We start from the raw sequence: 22835 nt of genomic DNA on the forward strand, positions 1-22835 counted from the left end.
GCTCACCGTTTGCGCGCCCCAACCAATAATCCGAGAAGCTCAATGACTAACGTGATAAGCACGTAGTAAAAATATTTATTCCCTAGGGCAGTATCTCAAAATATATATATACACCAGACTTTATCTATCCAGCCTACGGTTAATTGGACAGTTCATCCTGTTATTTACACATTCTATACCCTTAATGACTGTTAGCTGCTAAAACATTCCAGGACTTCTCTCCCGGTGCACAAATGTACTTATTTCTGTCAGGTATGTATCAGCAGTGAGCCTGTTGGGTTACAGGACTAAACATATGCTTAGCTTTAGTAGATACTATGAAAGAGTTTTCCAAGTGGTTGTACTAGTTTCCTCTCTTCCTAGTTGTGGATGGAGTTCTGATTGCCTCCCATCCTCATTAATATTTGCTATCATCAGGTTTTGATTTTAGATAGTCTGGTGGATATGTAGCAGTATTGAGTTGTGGTTTAACTTAGAATTTCTATGATGTATTTCTGTGTTTATCGATTTCTAGCTGAATTCTCCCAAGGTCAAATAACATATTTTGTACGATTTCAAGCATTAAAAATTTGTTGATACACGTATGGCCCAGCATGTGATCTATTTTGGTAAATGTTTCATGTGCGTGTGATAAGAATGTATATCCTCCACTTCTTGGGTAAACGTTCTGTTAATGCCAAACATTGTTTATCATTTTGTTTAAACTTCCTATATTCTTTTTTTTTTTCAATATTTTTTTTTTGAGAGAGAGAGAAAGAGAGCACATGAGCAGGGGAGGAGCAGAGAGAGGGGGAGGGAGAGAATCCCAAGCAGTCTCCTCGCTGTCAGCACAGAGCCCCACGTGGGGCTTGATCCCATGAACCATGAGATCACGACCTGAGCCAAAATCAAGAGTCAGACGTTTAACCGACTAAGGCACCCAGGCGCCCCGAAACTTCCTATATTCTTAATGATTTGGCGCAGGGGGGCTCATACTATATCAGTTGCTCAGGTTGTTTTTAAAAAATTTTTCCATTTGACTAAGATTGTGGGTTTTATTTTTGTCTTTAGTTCCGTCAATTTTTGGCTGTATATATTTTAAGGCTACATTATTCGATCATCGAAATCTTAAATGATGATATCTTCCTGGTGAACCACACCTTTGGTCATTGTGAAACATCCTTCTTTGTCTCTGGTTACGTCCACCTTAGTCTTCCCTGTCTGATATCAGTAACTGGCTTTAGTTAGTGTCGGTGACTGTGGCTATTTGTATTTTCCAAAGGTGGCCCCAGCGTTTCCCATCTGGCTCGTTCTCTTTACTCCTGCAGTGGTAGCAGAATTCACGTTGCCTCCTTTTGAGCCCCTGTAGTCCTTTGTATGATTTCTGAGGCTAGCCCATGAGCATCAGTGCACTTCTGTCTTGTTTTCTTGAATGCCAACCCTTGGAATTCGGTCACCAGGCTATGAGAAGCCCAAACTGGCTCGCATGGAGAGACATGGGACAAGACCACGTCAGGTGCTCTAGCCTACAGCCCCTCTAAGGCCCCGGCTGATGTGTCAGACGTGCGAAGATGCCACGATGATACCAGCCCTCAGCGGCCGAGTCTCCCTCAGCCTCAACTCCTCTTGGACCTTCAAGTCTTTCCAGCCGAGGCCCTAGACATCTTGGAGTGAAGAGAAGCCACAGCACTGTGTCTTGTCCAGGTTCCTGATCGTGAACGTTAAAAACGGTTCTGACACCACTAGGTTTTGAAGGTGTGAGCAATTGTAACTGAACGGGGTAGTGTAAGTTTTCTATCCTTTGTTAATCGTTGCATATCTCTATGTTTTTAAGGTGGGTCTCTAGTAAACAGTAGGTAGGCTTTTAAAAAAAACTGAGTCTGATAATACTGGCTTTTAATTGGAGTGTTCAGTTTCTATTCTGTTTAACATAATTATTTCTCCACGGCTTTGAATCAAGATAACAGTCTTAAGCGTAGAGTGAAGTATGCAGACAAGGAGGCCAAGAAAGAAATCAAGAGCGAAAATTATATCTAGGAAAGAGCTCGGTGCGTGGTTTCTGACCCAGGAGGCTGTCTGGTCTACGTCCATCGGAAACGTATTTAGTTTCTGGAGGGATCGTGTTTGCAAAGGAACCATGAGCCCTAAAAAGCCTTTGGCTGTTTTCAGCCAAATTTGGGCCCCCAAATTTCCATAAGTAGGACACAGTCTGCAAAGCAACAGCCTTCAAGGCAAACACACTCTCTCCAAGGGCAGTTCAGATGTGGTTTGATAACAGACAAGGAAAAAGGCCCAAACGGGGAAGCTAGAGGCCACACAGAACAACAGACAAGGGAAGGCTACCCTGAGAGCCCAATCAAGGTCAAATCTGGGAGATCTTCCTGCTTCTCGGGCAGACATGCTCATTACTCGTATGGACTGATGACTGTACCTCCTGTTCCTCCTTTTAGCAAATGGGGGCTTGTCCTCCTTCACCCTGGCCAGCCCGTGACATGCTGCCCTCAGACCTGGGCAGCGGACACAGACCTTCTGGAAAACCTCGCCCCTTTTTTTTTTTTTTCAAGGTTTTATTTAAATTTTAGTTGTTAACATACAGAGAACCTAGCCTTTGAACTGTAGGCAGCGGTTGGTAAACTGCTTTGGGGGTTGTCTCCCCTGGGGTTTCACGAGTGGGGAGAAAAATACCATGAATATTAACCGCCTACAGGGGTATACTGCAGCTGAGACTGGTCTGTATTACCAAACCCATTTCCTCTTTTTTCTTCGGGGCTCACGGACCTCATTCCCCATCCTCCCTTGTAAGAAAGCACGGCTTTGCGGAGTTCTAGCCAATGGAAAATGAATGGAAGAGAAAGGGCCATTTTGAGGCCTGGCCCATAAAAACCTCCTGAGAGATTCCGTCCCATTTTGTCTTGATGCTAAGGGGCACGGTGACTTTAGCAGCCTGCCTTAAGAGGGACGAGCTACAGGCGAGAAGGAGCCTTCCTTCTGGAATCACTGCTCCGGCACCTGTTTTGGAATTTATGCGAGTGGGAGAGAAATACCCATTTGCTAAAGCAAGCTAGCCTTACCCTAACTACCACACAAAGCCTTTCTTCACCTACCTCAATCACACACAAAACTCTCTCTGCTTTGTCTGGTAGTTTAGAGAGGGGAGGGATATACTTTAAACACTCTGTCCTGATAGTGTTTCTAAGTGGGAACAGAACGCTGAATTTTAAAGGAAAAGTCCCCAACTCCATTTGGACAAAGTGTCCTGGCCCACGAGCGGTAACACCTGCCCTGTTCCCATCTCACTCCAGTGGGGAAGGCTTTTGAACCCTGGGAAGCAAGAGCCAGCAAGACCCCAGGAGAACGGAAGAAAAGTGGAGTCAGGCAGAATCACAGATATGTTGAGGCAAAGTTACCTTGAGGTATCCTCGCTGGGTCCTTCTTCCCTTTTTTACAGATAAGGAGACACAGGCTCAAGAATTAAAGGGAGTCGTCGCATAAAATTGGTGACAGGGCTAAGATTAGAAGCCGGGTCTCCTACTATTATCTATGGCAGAAGAAAATAGATAGGCACACACCATTGCTGCAGCCGGGGGTTAAACATTTCTTTGATGTCTCGTGGTTTTCCTGAAGATTTCATGCCAATTCCCCAATCGATACCATAACATACGCTCAATAATTTTATGTAAAAGAAAGTTTTAAATTACTCGTCATCAACTAGAGAGGACTCTCCCGGAAGACGCACTATATTTCTCTACCCCTGGATACACTACCACTTACCTCCAGGCATGCACATACCCCAGGCTGAAACACGTGGCTGGATCGCAGACGCAAAATGATCTTAGCACAAGGGCCTGGGCCTGAACTCTTCTTGTCCTGATTCCTTCCCTCTATGGTCTAGCGCCCAGATTCAGCCTCAGTCCTAGAGAGTCAAGCATCACCCTCCAGGTGGGCCGGTCGGACTCCTCCTTGTCCTTCGAGGTTCAGGTCCAACATCATCTCCTCTAGGAAGCCTCCTATGACCCATCCAAGTTTCCCTGCCCCACCCCCCACGCACTAGGCCCGAGGCATCCTAATTCCCGCACTTCCCACGCCACGTTCCACTGCCGTCTGTTGGTATGTTTGCCTCTTCCAGAAAGTATGACACATAAAAAAGTACTCAGTAATAGAAACGAGTGACCTGAAGGCGGTGCCTGGGCCTCCCTGGGGCCCACATCCCGCGCTCCCCGGCCCACTCCTGCTGGGGCCGCCCAGGTAGGGAGCTCGGCAAGTGCACACTTACTGGCTGGGGGAGGGGCTCCGGAGGTAGTGGGCCTGCACGGCTCTCACACTGGTTTCATCCTCCTCACTTGGGACGACCTGCTCCTCCTCTGGGTCCCCGCTGGTCGCCATGACAGCCTGCCAGTCCCTGTGGGTTTGGCAGGAGAAAGGTGGTTAGGGAATCCGCTTCTGGAGGTTTTGTGGGGGGAAGGGGTATATCGGCGGCGTTAGCGGGGGAAGGTCAGCGCCTACGACCCACCCCCGGGAGGGAGACGACCCACGGGGAAAGCCCGGTCTGACTTGGGTTCGGCAGGACACCGAGATGCACGCCCCAGCTGTGTCAGCTGTCCACCTTGGAGTCACAATATTTAAGAAGCGACACCCTGGCCCCTTCCTCAGATCCCGGCAAGGAGGCAGCGAGGCGACCCAGGGCTCTGCGTGGACTAAGCTAAAGCCGTTGGAAAGCAAGGGATTCCTCAGGCCAGAAGGATCTTTCTGTTGGAACTCCCGGGTGTGCCCTCACATACACACAGGCACGTGAGCACACACACGCACGCGTGCGTACATATATGTAGGCACACGCCCCACTCGTGCACAGACGCACGCCTTCGCCTCTCCCGGGGGAGGGGCGGCTGGCCCTCTTCAGCGCCTCTCACCAAGGCCGCAGGGGTCATTGCCTTTGGCTCAGGCACCACCCTGATTAAGGAACATGAAGTCCCTCCGGAGCTGGTCCCACACACGGCTGGGCCTTGCCACTCCAGGCAGAGTTGCTGCCCCTCTGCTTGTAAGTCTGGGGCTCACAGGACGCAATGAAGGGAGAGGCGCACTCACCGCGGCTTTGCCTAGATCTCCACACCAAAGGGCAGTCACCCAAGGGCTGAGGGACCCGGATAAAAGGGCCAAAAGTTCCGATCAGCGAGAGGGACCAACCTCTCTCCTCTCTTCAGTGCTTCTGCTCTGAGGGACAGGACAGCTGTTAACGGGAAATCTTAGCTACCTTCTAAATTTAGCCTCTGGCCCCAAAGCCTGGCAGATCTCTGGGAGGACGGAATGCAGTCTCAGGACCCAGACCTGAAAGCTGGCCCCATTTAACTCTTTCCCTCCTGCTCCTGGCTGATTCTCTGGACACCGGACACTGACATTGAGCAGCAAAGTTAGAAGACGGTCAGGCTTCATAGATGGAGAGGCCTGAAGAAAAGGTTTCCTTTGGACTCTCTGTCTTGCCTGCAGCTACCTATTCAAAGTCTTTCCAGAAGGCGGTCTAGTGCCACAAATCTAGAAGAACGGAACAAATTGTATCCCAGCCCCATGTCAGTCTAGAGGGTGCTGGGAAACAATACCCAATATATAGATTGGGGCAGGGGCTCTGATGGATGTCGGGAGAGGACCGTGGTGCAACTGAAGGGTATAGTCAACGGCTTGTGACCAGGGTTACGTTTCTTTGAACAGCGATGACTCTGAATAGTAAACGAGTAGTTGTGTTCACCCTCTACAGTCCCTCCCCGACGACACTCACATTCGTGGGGATGGTCAAGTGGCAATCCTGGGTGCTGTAAAAATCCCATGAGCTTCAGGGCTCCTGGCTGGCTCAATCGATTGAGCGTTCGACTTCGGCTCAGGTCATGATCTCACGGTACAGTTCTGTGAGTTCGAATCCTCCATCAGGGCTCGCTGCTGTCAGCACAGAGCCTGCTTCCAATCCTCTGTCCCCCCTCCTTCAGTGCTCCTCCCCCACTCCTGCTCTCTCTCTCAAAAATAAATAAACATTAAAAAAATTCCACAAGCTTCATAAACTTCAAATGAGCTCATAGCCCACCTTACTCCCCTTTGTAAACTCCCACCATCACCATGACCAAAGCAAAGCCCAAAACCCCAATAGTTGAGCCCCTCATCTCACACATTCTATAATTACACCTCCATCCATCCATCCTTCCATCCATCCCATCCCATTTGTCTGCCCATTCACAAATGGTTATCTACTATGCGTCACATAATTATATGCTCAAAATGGTCCTTCTCCTTGGCCAAATGGAACAGTGTCTTGCACGTAGTACCATCAAAAATTGGCTAAATAAATGAATGAGCTCACGCTTTATTAGGAGGAATGAGACACAGATCAAAAATAACTCCAGCATAAGGCAGAATGTAGTTAGTATCCTAAGAGAGATCCAGAGTGCTGTGTGAGTTCACAGGAGGGAAGACCCCTTCTGGCTGAAGAAGTCAGGAAAGGCTCCATAGAAGAGGTAATGATACACACACTGGCCTTTTAAAAAACAAGTTGGATCATAAGAGCAGATATGATGGGGGAAGAAACGCCAGAGGGGAGAGCATGAACGAAACTGGGGGATGTCAGTGGTTAAAGCTGGGAAGAAAGCCAACAGGTTGTGTGGCAGAGACTGGGCAGGGCTGGAGTTAGGGGCTCCTTTGGCAAGAGTGGTCAAGGAACACATCTCTGAGGAGGAACATGGCACCACCCCTGGCCAGTCACCAAACCTCCACCCTGAGGGTCAAAATAGGGACTCAGGAATTGACTGCCAAGGAATGGCCATAACTGAGAAACGCTGGGGATTCATTTCATGCCCACCCAAGGTTCCATAAACATGAAATGTGGTTTGGGAGAGAGGTGAGATAAGGGAGGGAAGGGGCAGGGAAGGACAGAAGGGCTGCCTCAGTCTGGGTAAGGCTCAAGGTGATAGGACCACAGCACAGAGAATGAAAGGGTGGCAGGGAAGTAAGGGAGGGAGGGGAAGACGGAGAGCCAACAACACACCTAAGAGAGGCAACAGATAAGGAGGGGACCGCTCAGGAGGAGGCATGGCCTCTGTCTTCTGTATACCCTCAGTCACCTGCAGAGGGTGACATCAGGCCACTGGAGTGAAATCAGAAAAACACTAGCTGTATGACCTTTGAGAGCTCATTTCACTTCTCTGAGAATCAGATCCCTGTTTGTAAAATAGAGAACCGTCATACTCATCTCCCCACTTTGTTCTGACCACTCAGCCTAAAGTGGGGCCCCTTTCCTTCCCTTAATTTCATTTCCTGTAACATTTTCTGGGTTATGTTCCCCATAGCACCATCACCCTTGAAGTAGGGTGACCAGTCATTTCCACTTTGCCTGGACTAAGAGATTCCAGGGACAAGGGATTTTCTCTTGTCTCCCTGGTTTCTCTAAAACCAGGGTAGTTCCATGGGCGGGGGTGGCAGGGGTGGAGACAATCCCTTTAATAAATGGTGCTGGGACAACTGGACGGCTACATGCAAAAAAATGAAACTGGACCACTTCTTACATCATACACAAAAATAAACTCAGAATGGATTAAGGACCTAAATGTGAGACATGAAACCATAAAACTCCTAGAAGAAAACACAGGCAGTAATTTCTTTGACATCAGCCACAGCAACATTTTTCTAGATATATCTCCTCGGGCAGGGGAAACAAAAGCAAAAATAAACTATTGGGACTACACCAAAATAAAGAGCTTCTGCACCCTGAAAAGAAAAAAAAAAACAAACCATCAACAAAATGAAAAGGGCAACCTACTGATTGGGAGAAGGTGTTTGCAAAAGATATGCCCTATTAGGGGTTATTATCCAAAATATAGAAAGTATTACTCAACACCAAAACAACAATCTGATTAAAGAATGCACAGAGACCCTGAATAGACATTTTCCCAAAGAAGACAGATGGATGGCCAACAGACATATGAAAAGACGCTCAACATCACTAATCATCACGGAAATGCAAATCGGAAACACAATGAAGACATCACCTCACACGTTAGAATAGCCAACATAAAAGAGACAACAAATAACAGGTGTTCACAAGGATGTGGAGAAAAAGGAACCCTCAGGAACTGGTGGTACAGCCACTGTGGGAAATAGTATGGAAGATCCTCAAAAAATTAAAACTAGAAATACCATATGATCCGGTAATTCTACGGATACAAACTCAAAAGAAGATGAAAACACTAACTGGAAAAGACATATGCACCCCTGTTGACTGCAGCGTTATTTACAGTTGCCAAGAAGCAGCCCACGTGCCCTCTGATGGCTAAACAGATGAAGAACATTACTCGGCCACAAAAAAGCACGAGATCCTGCCATTCGCAACAACGTGGTTGGACCCAGGGGGCATTATGCTAAGTGCAATAAGTCCGACAGAGAAAGGCAAATGCCGTTATCATTCCACTTACGTGTGGAATCTAGAAAACAAAACAAACAGACAAACGAAAAGCAGAAACAGGCCCACAGATACAGAGAACAAACCGATGGTGGCCAGAAGGAAGGCGGAAAAATCGGTGAGGGGAGTAGGAGATCCAGGCTCCAGTTAAGGAATGAATAAGGCACAGCCAAGAGAACTACAGTGAAAGGTATCACAATAGCACTGCAGCATGGCGGGTGGTAGCTAACTCGTGACGAGCACAGCATAAGGTATAAACTTGTTGAATCGCTATGTTGTACACCGGAAACGAGTGTCACATTGTGTCTGGTTCAACTCTACCTCGATTCTTTTTTTAAGGACAGTTCCAAGCAAACCGAGACAAGTTGGCCATAGTGTTTCTAAGATGGTCTTCTTTCTTTACTCGTGTTTAACTCTCATCTTCCCAACCAAATGGTCAATTCTCTGAGCATAGAGCCTTCCTGTCTTCTTCGTGACTGTGGCTGTAGTGTGGGTCAGGTGGGGGTTGAGGAGAAGGGAAGGAAGAAGGGGATCCTATTGTGGTCTGGGGTGTGTCAGCAATTGTGGGCAACGCCCTTCTTTTATTGGCTTAGAGAACCTGCCTCTGAGATCATTCCCCTTTTTATTACAAGATGCTAACTTCCTATCTGTTATAGCAGCCCACGCCTTGGTGAGAAGTCCAGGACTTTGTACACCTGCCGAATGGAGAAAAGGCGGGGGGTGAGGGGGCGGTGACTGGTTCAAGTCCAGTCCAATAGGTTAGCTCCTCTGCCAGACCAGCTGACGAGCACAATTGGGGGGCCAGGCTGGGCAGAGGTGTGCAGGAAAAGGGAAACCACAGCGACAGAGGGCTGGGCCAGGCCAGAGGCTGCTGTAAATTCAACTAGTCAGCCCAGACCTGTCTGGGGCTCAAGCCAGGCTGGGCTTGGGGCACAGAGGAAGCAAGACCATGGCGAGGAAGATAAGGCCTGTGCTGGGGATGCTCTGTGCAGGTGAGTAGGCTCTTCCCCTGTCCAGGGCCCAGGGGCGGGTGAGACAAGGGGCCTGAGTGCTGACAGTGCCTCCTCAGGGAGGCCCTCCAGTGACATAGTTGAGTTCCTGCTGGGCAGAATTACAGGTTCTGCTGTGCAGGCGGCAGGTTCCAGGCCAGAACCAGTATCAGAATGGTCTGTGTATGCGTATCAGTAAATACAATTCCAGTCCATTTCTGGAATGAATAATTCATAAATTCTCAAGACTGTAAATTCTGATCCCGAATCAGATCACGAGATCAGACACACGATCTGACAATAGGGACTAAGTATTTGAAATCAAGTCCCAGAGAATCCAGAATGTGTGGATATCGACATGTTCACTACCTGGGGTTTGACCCGTCGCCTTAAAACTAGAGGAAGAGGCAATGGTAAAAGTGATAATATCTCCATCCCACGTAGGGAAACCGAGGCAGAGAGACACTGCAGCTTGCTCAATGTCATCCCCAGAGCAAGAGAAGACTCAAACCCTTCAAAAACCAAACTACAAAGGCCCTCCCCAAAGGTCGAAGCCCTTCAGCCCTCCTGATACTCTGGTCGCTGAAAACTTGGCAGATGGGAACACCCTGCAAAATAGAAATCAGACATTTGTCGATATAATGGTCAAATCCAAATCCACTGCTGCCAAACAGCAAAGTCATTGCGTGGGGCCCATGGGGTGTTTGAGGGTTAGGGCGGAGGCCTTGGTGTTGGGGTACTGGGCACAGGGAGGAAGTAGAATGGAGAACGGAAATTGAGAGACTGGGGCTGAGGGAATTGGAGGAGTATCTCTAATTGAGTGTATTTGGCTATGCTGAGAACTCCCATCAGGCTGCCATCTAGAAACTGTTCCAGGCTTCAGGGATCTGGTAAAAATGGGGAGGAGGTGAAGAGGTATACCAGGAAACTTAGGAAACCCCTAGGCCTGGGAAGTGGGGCCAAGGTATTCAGCTGTTAGAGCAAGCCCCAGGACCAGCTGGCCTGTCGGCCCAGCGGGCCCCACGCTTCCCATCGCTCAAAACCTGGCCTTCAAGCCCGTAGGTGGAGGTCAAGGCCTGGATGTGGACCTTTCTCCATCAGCTCAGGCTTGCTCAAGCCCCACAAGAGGCCCAAATGACTGGGGGTAGAGAGGCCCTCGTGAGCAGGTTAGAGGGCCTCGGTGGTTCATTCCTTCATGGAAACCTCTTTACTGCACGCATGGTTTCTGCAGGGGTCTCAGGAGTGAGGGGTCTGGAATGATCGCAGCCATGAGGGAACCTGTCTCAGCCATCAGTTGCAGATAGTAAGGGTGCTTCAAGCCCTGAGGGAGGGAGACTGAAAGGAAATGACCATCCTCCCCGGACTAGGCCAGGGACGCTCTGAGCCCGAGGTCTTGCCAGGGACGTTTCCCCCTCCGCCACCCCCCCTGTACACATCCTTGCATTTGCAGTCTGGCTACAACCAGTGCATTTTTGGCCTAGCAAACAACTCTAAAACAAAATGCTCACCCGGCTTAGAATGAAAAGTGGCCTTAACTCTGAATTGCCCGGAGGGGTCCATTTTGCCCCTTCCTTTGAGGAGGCGTGTGACCCCTGGGGAAACTCCCCCAGTGGAACCAGCTCTTGGGCCTGTGTTCAGACCGGATGATGAAGCGTGCCTTCTGCCGTCATCCCCTTCCCTCTACCCGCCCGGCCTGCCCGGTCCAGCTCCATGCATTCACCACCTTTGCCTCCATACCTCACACGAAGGGGGAGGAGCTGGAGCAGTGGGCAGGGCAAGCCCCGGTCGGTGGCCAGCTCGGGGCATAGGGACGCTTCGCCAAGTGGAAACATCTGGGGACAAAATGCCCACTGGCATGCACAAGTGAGCGATGAAGGTGTTCAAAGATCAAGCCTAAGAGCATCTGGGTGGCCCTTCCCACCATGTGTCAGGAGAGGACCCCCGAGGAAGGAGCAGGGAAGTCAGGGAGGGGCTCCTGGAGGAAGCGGAGCTTGAGCTGGGTTCCAGAAGACCTATTAGCCTTCCCTCCCGCTTCCTTTCTCCACCTGAACCTGCACAGGAATGACCTAGATTTTGCTGATGTCCTGGGCAGAGCAACACCCCCTCTGAATGAGCCAGTAGGCCCCAGGACTCATCAGACGTTGGGGAGACAGAAATTATGACATACGGTAGGGACCCAAATGGAAGGTGGCATATTAGAAAATTTGAAAACAATATGAAAGCCCACGGGAAATCAGCCTGACGAGACTAGTTCGCCCTTCCAGAGCAAATGTTCCCACCTCCTCCTATCATGGAGCTCTACCCCGTCACAGGCACTGGGAGGGGCCTCTCCCTTCCCGTGCTGACTTTACACGGCGGCGGTGGGGAGGGCAAATTAGTTAACCTCCATCAACCTCCGTTTCCCGCTCTGTGCAATGGGGGAGGGTAATCTATAATGTGTACAAATGCAGTGTGCCTTGGGGCGCCTGGGTGGCGCAGTCGGTTAAGCGTCCGACTTCAGCCAGGTCACGATCTCGCGGTCCGGGAGTTCAAGCCCCGCGTCAGGCTCTGGGCTGATGGCTCAGAGCCTGGAGCCTGTTTCCGATTCTGTGTCTCCCTCTCTCTCTGCCCCTCCCCCGTTCATGCTCTGTCTCTCTCTGTCCCAAAAATAAATAAACGTTGAAAAAAAAAATTAAAAAAAAACAAAAAACAAATGCAGTGTGCCTCCCACAGGGTTATTATGGATAGTAAATGAGTTTGTAAACGTAAAGGTCTTGGAACAGTGCCTGGCACATAATAAGCATTCAATAAATGCCAGTTATGATTATCACGGATATTATTAGTGCGGGCAAGTGTAAGTTACAGAGAATTAGTAGACTTTGGTAATCAGTGGCCTGAGCGCTGGGGTCTGGTTAGACGTGTGCCAAGAAAGAGTCAGGTCACCATGGACGAGTCCTGAGTTATCGCCCCTCCCAAAGGCTTCTGGAGAAAATGGCCCAACTCGTACACAGAACTAAGGCTCTTCCCCTCCGGGGAAGTTTTTCCAGCCACCAGACTCCGTGAGATTTGAAGTGACGGAGGTACAGTTGCAGGAAAAAAGATGTGGAAAGAGGAAGCCGCCCGAGGGAAAATAGAGTCTCTAAGCAGCTCCGCCTGGAGTCACTAAAATCTTTGAAGACTTGATAAAAGACACAAAAAAAGCCCCACCTTCCCAGAACTAGAGGAAACCCCTTTGAAGCTTATATTAGAAAAACTTTGGAAAGTACTGCATTACACAGAGAAACAAAGGAATCTATCATCTCAAAATACAGTAGAGGAGGAAATACACTTTTTCTCCCCCATCCGAAAATTTTTCAACAAATCCATGGATGCTTGACCCATGGGGGGGGGGGGGTCCTTTCCTGGGATCTAGGCGTCCAGGTTCCTGAACTGAGGCTGACACGCCATTTTAGATCCCTTCCCTGGGGTCTCTGCTAGAGCCACAATTCCCAGCAGGATAATTTTCCCTAAAAGACTTACACTTGTCCGCTCTGAAGGTCACACAGGCTCGGGGAGGTCCCTGTGCTCTGCCCTGTCACAGTGCAGCAGATCTGAGCTCAGTGTCAAGCTGTATGTCCAAGCTCCGAAGCAGGGACCCGGCCCAGGCTGTGAGGTTTGTGGATTTCGGCCTTAGACGTGCACACCTGAGTAGAATCAGATAAGAGGGTGGCCTTGCGCCCAGCGAATCTTGACTCTGAGAGGACGGTACTCAGGCCAGGGCCAGCATGGTGTCAGCACGGCGTGCTGTGAGATGGGCAGCCCAGCCTTTCACCTGCTCCGTGGGTATGAGCCCTGTTGTCACGCCCATCCCCCGGGCCCGGCTCCCACCAGGGGCCTGGGCACCACCTGCTCCTGGTATCTGAGCACAGGTCAGAAGCCAGCACTCCCAGGGAGGGCTCATGTGCCCGGGGAATTACACAGGCTACCGGCCAGAGATTCAATCAGGATTAAAATGCCCCAGTCCCAGCCGCAGCCTCAAAGGGGAAGGATGTCATGAATGGTCAGCCCAAGGGGAGTACGCGTGCAAAGGGGGAGGAGTGATGGTTTAGGGCGGTGGCTATCAATCCATAATAACCCTGTGGTTATCACAATCACCCCAGGAGTAAAAAACAGAGATGCCCCGGTCCCCCCAGACCTTCTGAATCAGAATCATGGGGAGGCAGAATCTGCGTGTCTCCCTGAGGTTGACAGAGTTACCCAGGTGATTCTCACGTGCCATCTATGTTTATGTCATATACTGAAACTTGAAAGAAAGTAGGTGTAATCAACGGTCACCTCTGTTGCCACGGATACTCTGCAAGTGACTCGGCTCAGTTGTGCGCCATCTGGAGACTGTCCTGAGTTACAGTCCGGCCTCTGATTTGGTGTCTGGACTCAGGGGCCCAAGTGCGTGCATTCTCGCACTTTCGCGTGCATAAACGTCCCCTGGGGGATCTTGTAAAAATGCAGACTGATTCGGCAGGGCAGGGCCTGAGATTTCGCATTCCTAACAAGCTCCCACGGGATGGTGATGCTGAGAAACGGTTTAGGAAACAAGACTCCAGGGCGGAACGGGTTGGTGGGCACAGGTGTGACCCTCATCTTGCCCTTGTCCCCCAGTCCCATCCCCGGGCTTCTGGGTAAAGCAGCCACACTGCTGACCGTGAGGTTGGTCCCTGGGAGGCCTGGGGAGAACGCGTCTGGCTCAGGATGTGCTTGTATTCCTGGCAGCCCTTGACCCTGCTCATCCCTCCTTCCGGAAACGATTCTGTCTGCTCCCATGATACCCCCTCTCCTGGTTCTCCTCCTCCGTGCTGGCCTCCTCCTCTCAGGTGTGTTTTGGGGCTTCATTCTCCTCTGCCCACCAGGAAATGTCAGAGCTCCTCACGCCTAGACCCGCTTCTATTTTCACCCTACGGTCGCATCCACATCTTCGGGCGTCACCCGTTTCCAAGGGGCTCACGATTTGTGCCTTCAAACCCGACCTCTCTCCTGAGCTACCTACACCCGCAGATCCAACAGCCCGCATGACCTCTCAACTTAGATGTCTCAGAAGCACTTGCAGACTCACCAGCTGCAAAGCAAGCTCGTAATCTTTTCCCCTAACCTGGCCTTTCTCAGCGGACTCTGCCTCGTAAATGACGCTCATCCGTCCCGGAATGAAAGCCAGAAACCTAGCAGTCATCTGTTAACAGCTTCCTATTGCTGTGTGAGTTAGCTGATGCTAACTCTGGCTCCTCTCTCTCCGGGCCCCTCTACAGGGAGGCACAGCCTCTAACTGGCCCGGTGTGCCTGTTTTGCCCCTTCTATCTGTCCTCTACACTGGAGCCAGAACAATCTTTTAAAGTACAATGATGACCATGTCGACTACCCCTACTTAAAGCTCTGCAGTGGTTTCCCACCTGCTGCCAGACTCAAATCGTGAGGGTAGGTTCTCCTAATTAGGTTAGATTTAAGTTCTATAGACCCCTGGAATGTTCACCGAACCCCAGCATGTCAGCACACCGACTGATCCCCAAGACTGCCTCCTATACCTTGGACGGTCCAAAAATTTCTGTCATATCCCGTGTTTACTCTTCGGTTTGGAAACGTATTAATCACTGGCTTTACCTGTAGTATCCACACCTTCCTTTTTTTTTTTTTTTTTCCTGTCTAATCTTCAAAGGCCACAAGTCCCTTTCCTCCATTAAAGCCTTCTCAGGTCACTTTGGGCCCCACTGATGTCTTCCTAATAGGAATTTATCGTCTGACCACTTTGCCATTTGTTATGTTGCCATTCAGTCTTACACTCACTTTGGGGCTTAGTTTTCCTAAACAACCTGGGGGTAAGAACTGTTCAAATTTTTCTCCTTCCTTCCTTCCTTCCTTCCTTCCTTCCTTCCTTCCTCCCTCCCTCCCTCCCTCCCTTGCCTTCCCTCCTCCCTTCCTTTCCTATCACAGTTACCAGAACAAAAGCTCACAAAGTATGCCTGGTTTTCCACAATCCACTATAACTTTCTGGTCCACTTTTCCTCTCCAACTCTTTTCACTGAGCCCTCTCCTCACCTCTGAGACTCCCTTTGGTCTGACTTGGGCTTCCATCCTACCAAGCATTCTTAGCTACTGTTATTGACCTGGGAGATTCCACACTGCAGTCCTGTCCTCGGTGATAAAGGCCTGCTCCTCTCCTTTTCAGTACTCCCCTCCTCTACCCTCAAAATCAAAAGTACCCTTCGAGGCCGACAACTTCCACAAAACAAAGCTTCTTCCCAACCAGCAGCTGACCTCTCACCCCTCCCGAGTCTCCTTGCGCCCATTTCCGGGCACTCGTTCTCTTCCCTAAGATGGCCGCCACGGAGCACAAGGAAGGCGGCTGGCGTCCCGGCCATGCGGGGCCACCATCGTGCTGGGGTGGGGGTGGGGGGGGTCAGAATAGGTTGGGCCCGAGGAAGGGGGCCCTTGAGGAGGAGGAAGGGACGGAGAGGGGGACCCCTGGATATGGCGGGCCCACGAGGCTCACCACTGAGCTCCCAGCCTCTGGCTCTAGCCAGAACCCACCTGCCTGGCACAGGAAGTGGGGGCCTCATCCCCCAGCATCAGGGGCCGGAAGTGATTGTGGCCGGTGCCCAGATGTGGGGTGAGGGCGTCTCTGTGTCCACCGAGCGTTTAGATGGGCTCTTTTTCCGACGTGGCAGAGCTTACGAACCATACTACTGTTGAAAATAAGTAGGCCACTTGGCCCTTTGATGCTCACCACCAGGTTCCTTGGACTGAAACCAGTCGTTATAGCGCAAGCCGTGATGACAAAAGTTGTGTTGAGGGGGTTGCTGTCAACCAAACCAGGAACCTAGGACAAGAGATTGGCTGAGAGCACATGGCAGTGCCTTCCTTGCCAATGAAGACTGGGATAAAGATTTGTGGGAACAGGTCAACGCCCGTTTGGGCATAGCCAGCTACTTTAGCCACAAGAGCCCCACAAACAGCATAGTTATGGAATGTAAGACTAACCTGGCTTTAAGCATGCACCTTTCCAAGTCTGCTGTATGCTCTGCCGTGGAAAACCGATGGCAATGCGCGATAACCGAGTATATTATTCACGTGCTAGACTCTAGATAATGCTTGCCTTTCCCCACTAGCAGGGGGTTCTTCATTTTTCTCCTTATCTAATTGTAGAAAGATAAACTGGTTTTCAAACTAATTAGTGCTCTTTTTCCCCTCCCCCATTTGAGTCTTCACTTCTTTGATGCAAAAAAAGAACTGTATCAATTTAGCCATCAAGGCAGATAGCAAGAAAACCCACACACAATAAAACCCCTCAAATTGTCGTCATGGCCTTTTAGACTTGGGCCCCGTTCCACATTTCTGGCCACAAGGCGTTACAGGACAGCCCAGAATTGCATTGTAGGACAGTCTTGAGGGGACAAGGGGAGGCGACCTGGCTGAAAGAGGACAGATAGTGGAATTTGTCCTAAACGGCTTCTTTTACTTTCTGGAATGTGCCCCACCTTCTCCATGCCCTGACCTCTGTACAATGCTCTTCCCCCACCCCCATCTCTTCTCCAATTTTCTTGTGGTTCACTCCTGCTCATCCTCTAATGTCAGCTCAAGAGGCTGTCCCTTAGGATCACCTCTTCTCATCCCCAAATTTTGTTATATCCTGTCGCTGAATGTGTAATACTTGTTTTCCATGGCGGTTTTACATTTGTCTCTGGGATTCTTCGTTCCAGTTTGACTCACCCAGAAGATTGAGTGTCGTGAGAGCGGTGACCCTGTCTGTCCCTGCTTGTCATTTTCTCCCCAAAGTCTAGCACAGTGCCTGCAACATGCGTGCCCCGCAGCCATTTGCTGAACAGGCTGTTAATGAATGAGAACCTACCCTTTGGAGCCTCACTAGGCAGCAAGCTGGTTTGCGTATAGTTATCTCCTGTCCTGCCTTTCTTTCCTTCCCTCTTTCTCTAGGCAGTCCCAGCTTCTCTCCAAGTCTCCACTTTCTAATCTCATCTGCTTCTATCAAAAGTCACCCATTCTAGGGACGCCTGGGTGGCTCAGTGGGTTAAGCGTCCGACTCTTGATTTGGGGTCGGGTCATGATCTCATGGTTCGTGAGTTTGAGCCCCGCATCGGGCTTTGTGCTAACAACCCAGAGCCTGCTTGGGATTCTCTCTCTTCTCTCTCTGCCCCTCCCCCGCTAGCATTTTTCTCCCCTCCCCCTCCCCCCGCAACAAAATAAACTTAAAAAAAATAATAAAAGCACTTAAAAAAAAAAAAGTTACCCATCCCGAGTGCCTTTCCAGGGTCTGATGGATAAGAGGGACTAATTAAGGAGATGGGTCGGTCCTGCGGGTGAGAGGAAGAGAGTCGCCCAGTGTGTCCCCCCTCCTCCCCAGACGGCACTTGCATTCAGCAGCTTCAGTGTCGCCCCTCAGTGGTAGGGATTTCAGTATTGAGAAAGCTGGTGGCGGACATATTCCACCCGGAGGCTCTTATAGAGGGTGTTGCCCCTCAAACTCCTCCGTGTTGGCAGAGCCCAGGTCTTACCCCCCCCCAACCCCGCCCCCCGCCTGCTGGGCTTGTCTCTGTTCCCAGCTAGCCCTGTCCCTGGAGCGGCCCTCTCTGCCCCAGCACCAGCTGTCACACTTGGAGCCCGCCTCCTTCCTGAGGTGCCTCCCTCCCCTGTGCCACCCGGTGGCCTTTGGGCTGCTTCCTCATTTTCTGCCCTGGTGAGTCAGGGATGCCCTAAACACCTGGCATGGGCAGGACACAGTCACAGATAGGGGCTCCCACGTAGGGACTTGTCTCTCCGCACGCATGGAAGCAGCTGACACTCGCCGTGAGCACGTCTAGTCCCATAGGACCTGATCCCACCCTCCCCCCCCCCCCCCCCTTGCAGGAGTCTTGCTTTTTCTGGCTGCTTCTTCTATGTTCTTACATATACAAGTTCAGCATAGTGAATTGACTCCTTCGGGGCGGGGCAATTCCAAGTCCCGCCTCCTCAATGAGCCTTTCTGTTACAATCCTTCTTGGGGTGGTAACACTGCCCCTCCCGTCCCTCCCCCTACACTTGACTCCCTTGACACTTGCACTTAATTAGGCTCCATTAGGCTGCCGGCTGGCAGGGACCTTTGACTCCTTCCTGTGCAGGGACTGTGCCCCAGGCCACTTGTTTTTAAGTTTATTTATTTTGCACGAGAGAGAGAGTGTCAGTGGGGAAGGGCAGCGAGAAGGAGGGAGGGAGAGAATCCCAAGTAGGCTCTGAGCCGTCAGCACCGAGCCTAACGCAGGGGCCCGTGGCCCCAAGCCCAAGTAGGACGCTTAACCGACCGAGTCGCCCGGACGCCCCAGTCCACAAGGTCTCATGAGCACCCAGCTCTGTAGAAACCTTGTGGGGGGGAGCTGGCAGGCAGTGGCGACAAGAATAACGGGAGACACCCCGCCAGCAGGAGCGTGCCATCTGACTGCACGCACCAGCCGTCAGAACGTGAAGATTGTGTGTGCACGAGAGAAGCGTGCCGCCTGAAGCAGGTCGGGACAAGCCTGCAAGCAGGCGGGGGCTGGGACGGTCCCGGTGGTTTCTGGAGGAGGGCCCAGTGGTTTCTGCTCACTTCCCCAGAGCCTGGCCCTGAAGTAGGACCCTGGCGAAATTCATGGACTCGATTAGAAGTTACGGATCCCTACACGTCCAGGCTGACAAATGCGAAGTTCTAACCACCGCGGCCACCAGTGGAGGCAGCACAGACCCCCCCCCACCAACAGGCCCTGTGAGCTGCCCCTCCCCCTCCAGGGGACTAACACTTCCTCAAGGCCAGAGCCAGCGCCTTGCCCTGGGCCGGGTGGGGTCACCTCTGGCCTCGGGGCACCTCCTCCTTAACCATGTGGTTTCTCAGAGCAGATGGATTTTTCCTAAGTGAAAGCCTCACTACCAATTCCCCAGGGGTTCCAATAATGCGCTGCGTTTGCCTCAAGCGGCCAGTTCCATCAAACATTTCATTATCCTCCTTGGATGTATCACTTTCCGGTGAGCTCTTGGGAGACAGTTTATTATCTCCTTAACAAACCTTAATTATTTACAAGCAGTCATCAGGGCTTCAGGCTGGGTCTCCGACCCCACCCTTTTAGGGAGGTTTAATGGACCTTTCTCCTTTCCAACTGGGGCGTCTTCCCCTCTGGGGGGGGGGCTCTTTTGGTCCTTTATTTGATTTTTTGGCATGTTTCTAGCAATCGGTAAGACAGGTTCTCCAGCAAGTTTCTCTGGGTGTGAATCCCACCCACCTTTCAAGCTCAGATTCTCTACAACTCGTTTATTTGCTGTGGAAGAGCGCTTGCTTGAGCACCTCCTCGGTGGGGCCCTTTGTTGAGCCCTGGGGACACAAAGATGAGGAAAACAGAGTAGCAGAGGGGGAAGACGTGACGATCTAGAATGCTGGTATAGTTCTTGCCCCTGTGCCAGGGTAGAGGACGTGCGTGCTGACTGTGGTAAGCCATGCAATCCCCCCCAACAACCTTGAGTTAGGTAATACTGTTATCCTCGTTTCATAGCTGGGAAAACGGAGGCACAGAAAACTTAAGTTGGTTAAGGCCCCCTCTTTTTCAGAGGGGCGCCGAGGCGGCTCTGTCGGTTAGGTGTCCACCTTTGGTTCAGGTCATGATCTTTCGGTTCGTGGGTTCGAGCCCCGCGTCGGGCTCTGTGCTGACAGCTCGGAGCCTGGAGCCTGCTTCCGATTCTGTGTCTCCCTCTCTCTCTGCCCCTCCCCGCTCACGCTCTGTCTCTCTCTCTTTCAAAAATAAATAAACATTAAAAAAAAAACTTTTTTAATGAAAGAGGATGGCAGCCTGGGCAGTTTGGCTCCCGCATTTGGGCCCTTGGCCACTCTGCCACTTGTGTTATAAACTTTCACGAGACAGAAGTGCTAAGAGGCAGGTACTCCTGGGTAGCAGGTGGCACAAAGGAGAGAGGCATCCACTCTGCTTGGGAGAGCCTGGACCTTCCCTCTAGGACAGTGGACCCACTCTAAACTTCTTCCTCAGCAAACTATGGCACCAGGAGATCCTGATTCCTTCCAAGAGGTGAAAGCACTCGCTCTCCCACTTTGTCTGTCCTTGGAGAGGTTAACACAACGCTGACCATTTTTAACCCCTTGTGGGGAATTAGCTGAGTCAGTTGGATATTCTTCACGAATAGAAGGGCTCGGCCTTGAGGAGAACCTTGAGGGGGGTGAGGGTGAGAGAGAACCCTTTGAGCATGAGGCAGGCCGCTCTCAGGCAGCAGCAGGAAGGGGGGCGGCAGCTGTTCGGGGCAGGGTGGGTTCTGGGCAGATAGAAAGGAGATACTGGATAACTGGAAGGCTCTAGAGATGAACTTCTGTACTTCTTACTTTTCTCATCACAGATTAGATGTCCCGTCCGACACTTTTGTCTCCCTCGCTGAGTAGGGATGCAAAGATCCCATAGAAGAGGAAAACAAAGGCTGCAGTATTAAAAAAACATTGTTTAAATCATGAAACATATATTTTTAAAAAGGCACAAACCTCTCTCAGCCCTTCAGACTCCTTTAGCCCCCACAGCCCCTTTTCTCTCTCTCCCTTTTTTTTTTTTCAATGTTTATTTACTTTTGAGAGAAAGAGAGAGAGACAGAGGCGTGAGCAGGGGAGGGGCAGAGAGAGGGGGAGACACAGAATCCGAAGCAGGCCCCAGGCTCCGAGCTGTCTCCAGGCTCTGAGCTGTCGGCACAGAGCCCAAGGCGGGGCTCGAACTCACAGACCGTGAGATCATGACCTGAGTGTCAGTACAGAGCCCAAGGCGGGACTTGAACTCACAGACCGTGAGATCATGACCTGAGCCAAAGTCGGCCGCTTAACCCACTGAGACATACAGGAGCCTCCCCTCTCTCTCCCTTTTGGCAAAAGCCGTCCTCTTCCTCTCCTCCCGTTTGCTCTTGAACCCATTTCCCGGGCTCCATCCCTCTCCACTCCGTGGAATCTGCTCATACCAAGGTCACCTCCATGTGACCACAGCCAGTGGTCATCTCTCGGTTCCCAGTTCCCTGGCCCAACAGATGGGCAGCATCGGAGAGGTTGGCCCCCTCTGCGTTCATGAAACGCTTCCTGAGCGGCCTCTGGGAAATGCTTTCTCTTGGCTCTCTTCCTAGCCCCCTGGCCAGTTCTCTTTCTCCCTTGCCGGTTTCCCCTCATTTTCGCCACCACTAAGCACTGGAGTGCCCCAGGGCCCCGTCCCGGATATCTTCCCTGTCTTTGTGCACTTCTCTGTTTTCCTCCCCATCCTCTGGCCTTCAAAGACTTCTTCGGGGAACTTCAGACTTGCACAACCGTCTCCTCAACACCTAGGTGTCTAATAAGCATCTCAAACTTCACATGTCCACAAACTCCAGCTCTTCCCCCTGAAACCTGCCCCTCCCTCAGCCTTCGTCTTCTCCGTAAATGACGATCCCACCCTCCCAGTTGTTCAGGCCAAATCCTGTACGGATCCTTGCCTCCTCTTTTCCTCTAACATGTCAAATCTAATGTGCAGCCAAATCCCATTGGCTCCATTTTCTACATCCATTCGAATGTGGATCACTTCTCTCCACCGCCACCACCACGACCTCCTGCGCCCAAGCCACCATTTGCACTCATCTGGACTGTTGAAATAGCCCCTTGAATGTTTGCCCTGCTTCCGTTCTGTTCCCCAGTATCCTCCTTCCTTTCACCTCACTTCAGCCAGGATGATGCTTTAAAAATGTATGTCAAATATGGGAAGGCAAGCTGGTGCAGCCACTCTGGAAAACAGTATGGGGGTGCCTCAAAAAACTAAAAATAGAACCGCCCTCCAACCGAGCAATGGCACTACTAGGTATTTAGCCAAGGGATACAGGTGTGCTGTTTCGAAGGGACACAGGCACCCCCATGTTTATAGCAGCTCTATCAACAATAGCCAAAGTATGGAAAGAGCCCAAATGTCCATCAATGGATGAATGGATAAAGAAGATATATATATATATATATATACACACACATATATATATATTGTGATATATATATAATGTGATATATATATAATGTGATATATATATATATATATATATATATATATATATATATAATGGAGTATTACTCAGCAATAAAAAAGAATGAAATCTTTCCACTTGCACCTATATGGATGGAACTGGAGGGGATTATGCTAAGTGAAATTAGTCAGTCAGAGAAAGACAAAAATCATATGACTTCATTCACATGAGGACTTGAAGAGACAAAACAGATGAACATAAGGGAAGGGAAACAAAAATCATATAAACACAGGGAGGGGGACAAAACAGAAGAGACTCAAAAATATGGAGAACAAACTGAGGGTTGCTGGAGGGGTTGTGGGAGGGGGGATGGGCTAAATGGGTCAGGGGCCCTCAGAAATCTACTCCTGAAATCACTGTTGCACTAGATGCTAACTAATTTGGATGTCAACTTAAAATTA

General features: G+C 50.6%; 1 protein-coding gene across 1 annotated transcript in view; it reads left to right on the forward strand.

Moving 5' to 3' along the window:
* Positions 1–9086: 9086 nt before the first annotated feature.
* GPA33 (glycoprotein A33) overlaps positions 9087–22835 on the forward strand; it is a 37563-nt gene continuing 23814 nt past the window's right edge. Inside the window, exon 1 of the mRNA XM_047077070.1 lies at positions 9087–9402. Within this exon, the coding sequence (XP_046933026.1) occupies positions 9360–9402 (43 nt within the window). The 5' untranslated portion in view covers positions 9087–9359. The remainder of the gene's footprint in view (positions 9403–22835) is intronic.

Source organism: Lynx rufus, unplaced genomic scaffold (assembly GCF_022079265.1).
Source record: "Lynx rufus isolate CCGP_SWC_20201006 ecotype Redwood Valley unplaced genomic scaffold, mLynRuf1.p SCAF_15, whole genome shotgun sequence".
In the NCBI taxonomy this organism is placed as follows: Eukaryota; Metazoa; Chordata; class Mammalia; order Carnivora; family Felidae; genus Lynx; species Lynx rufus.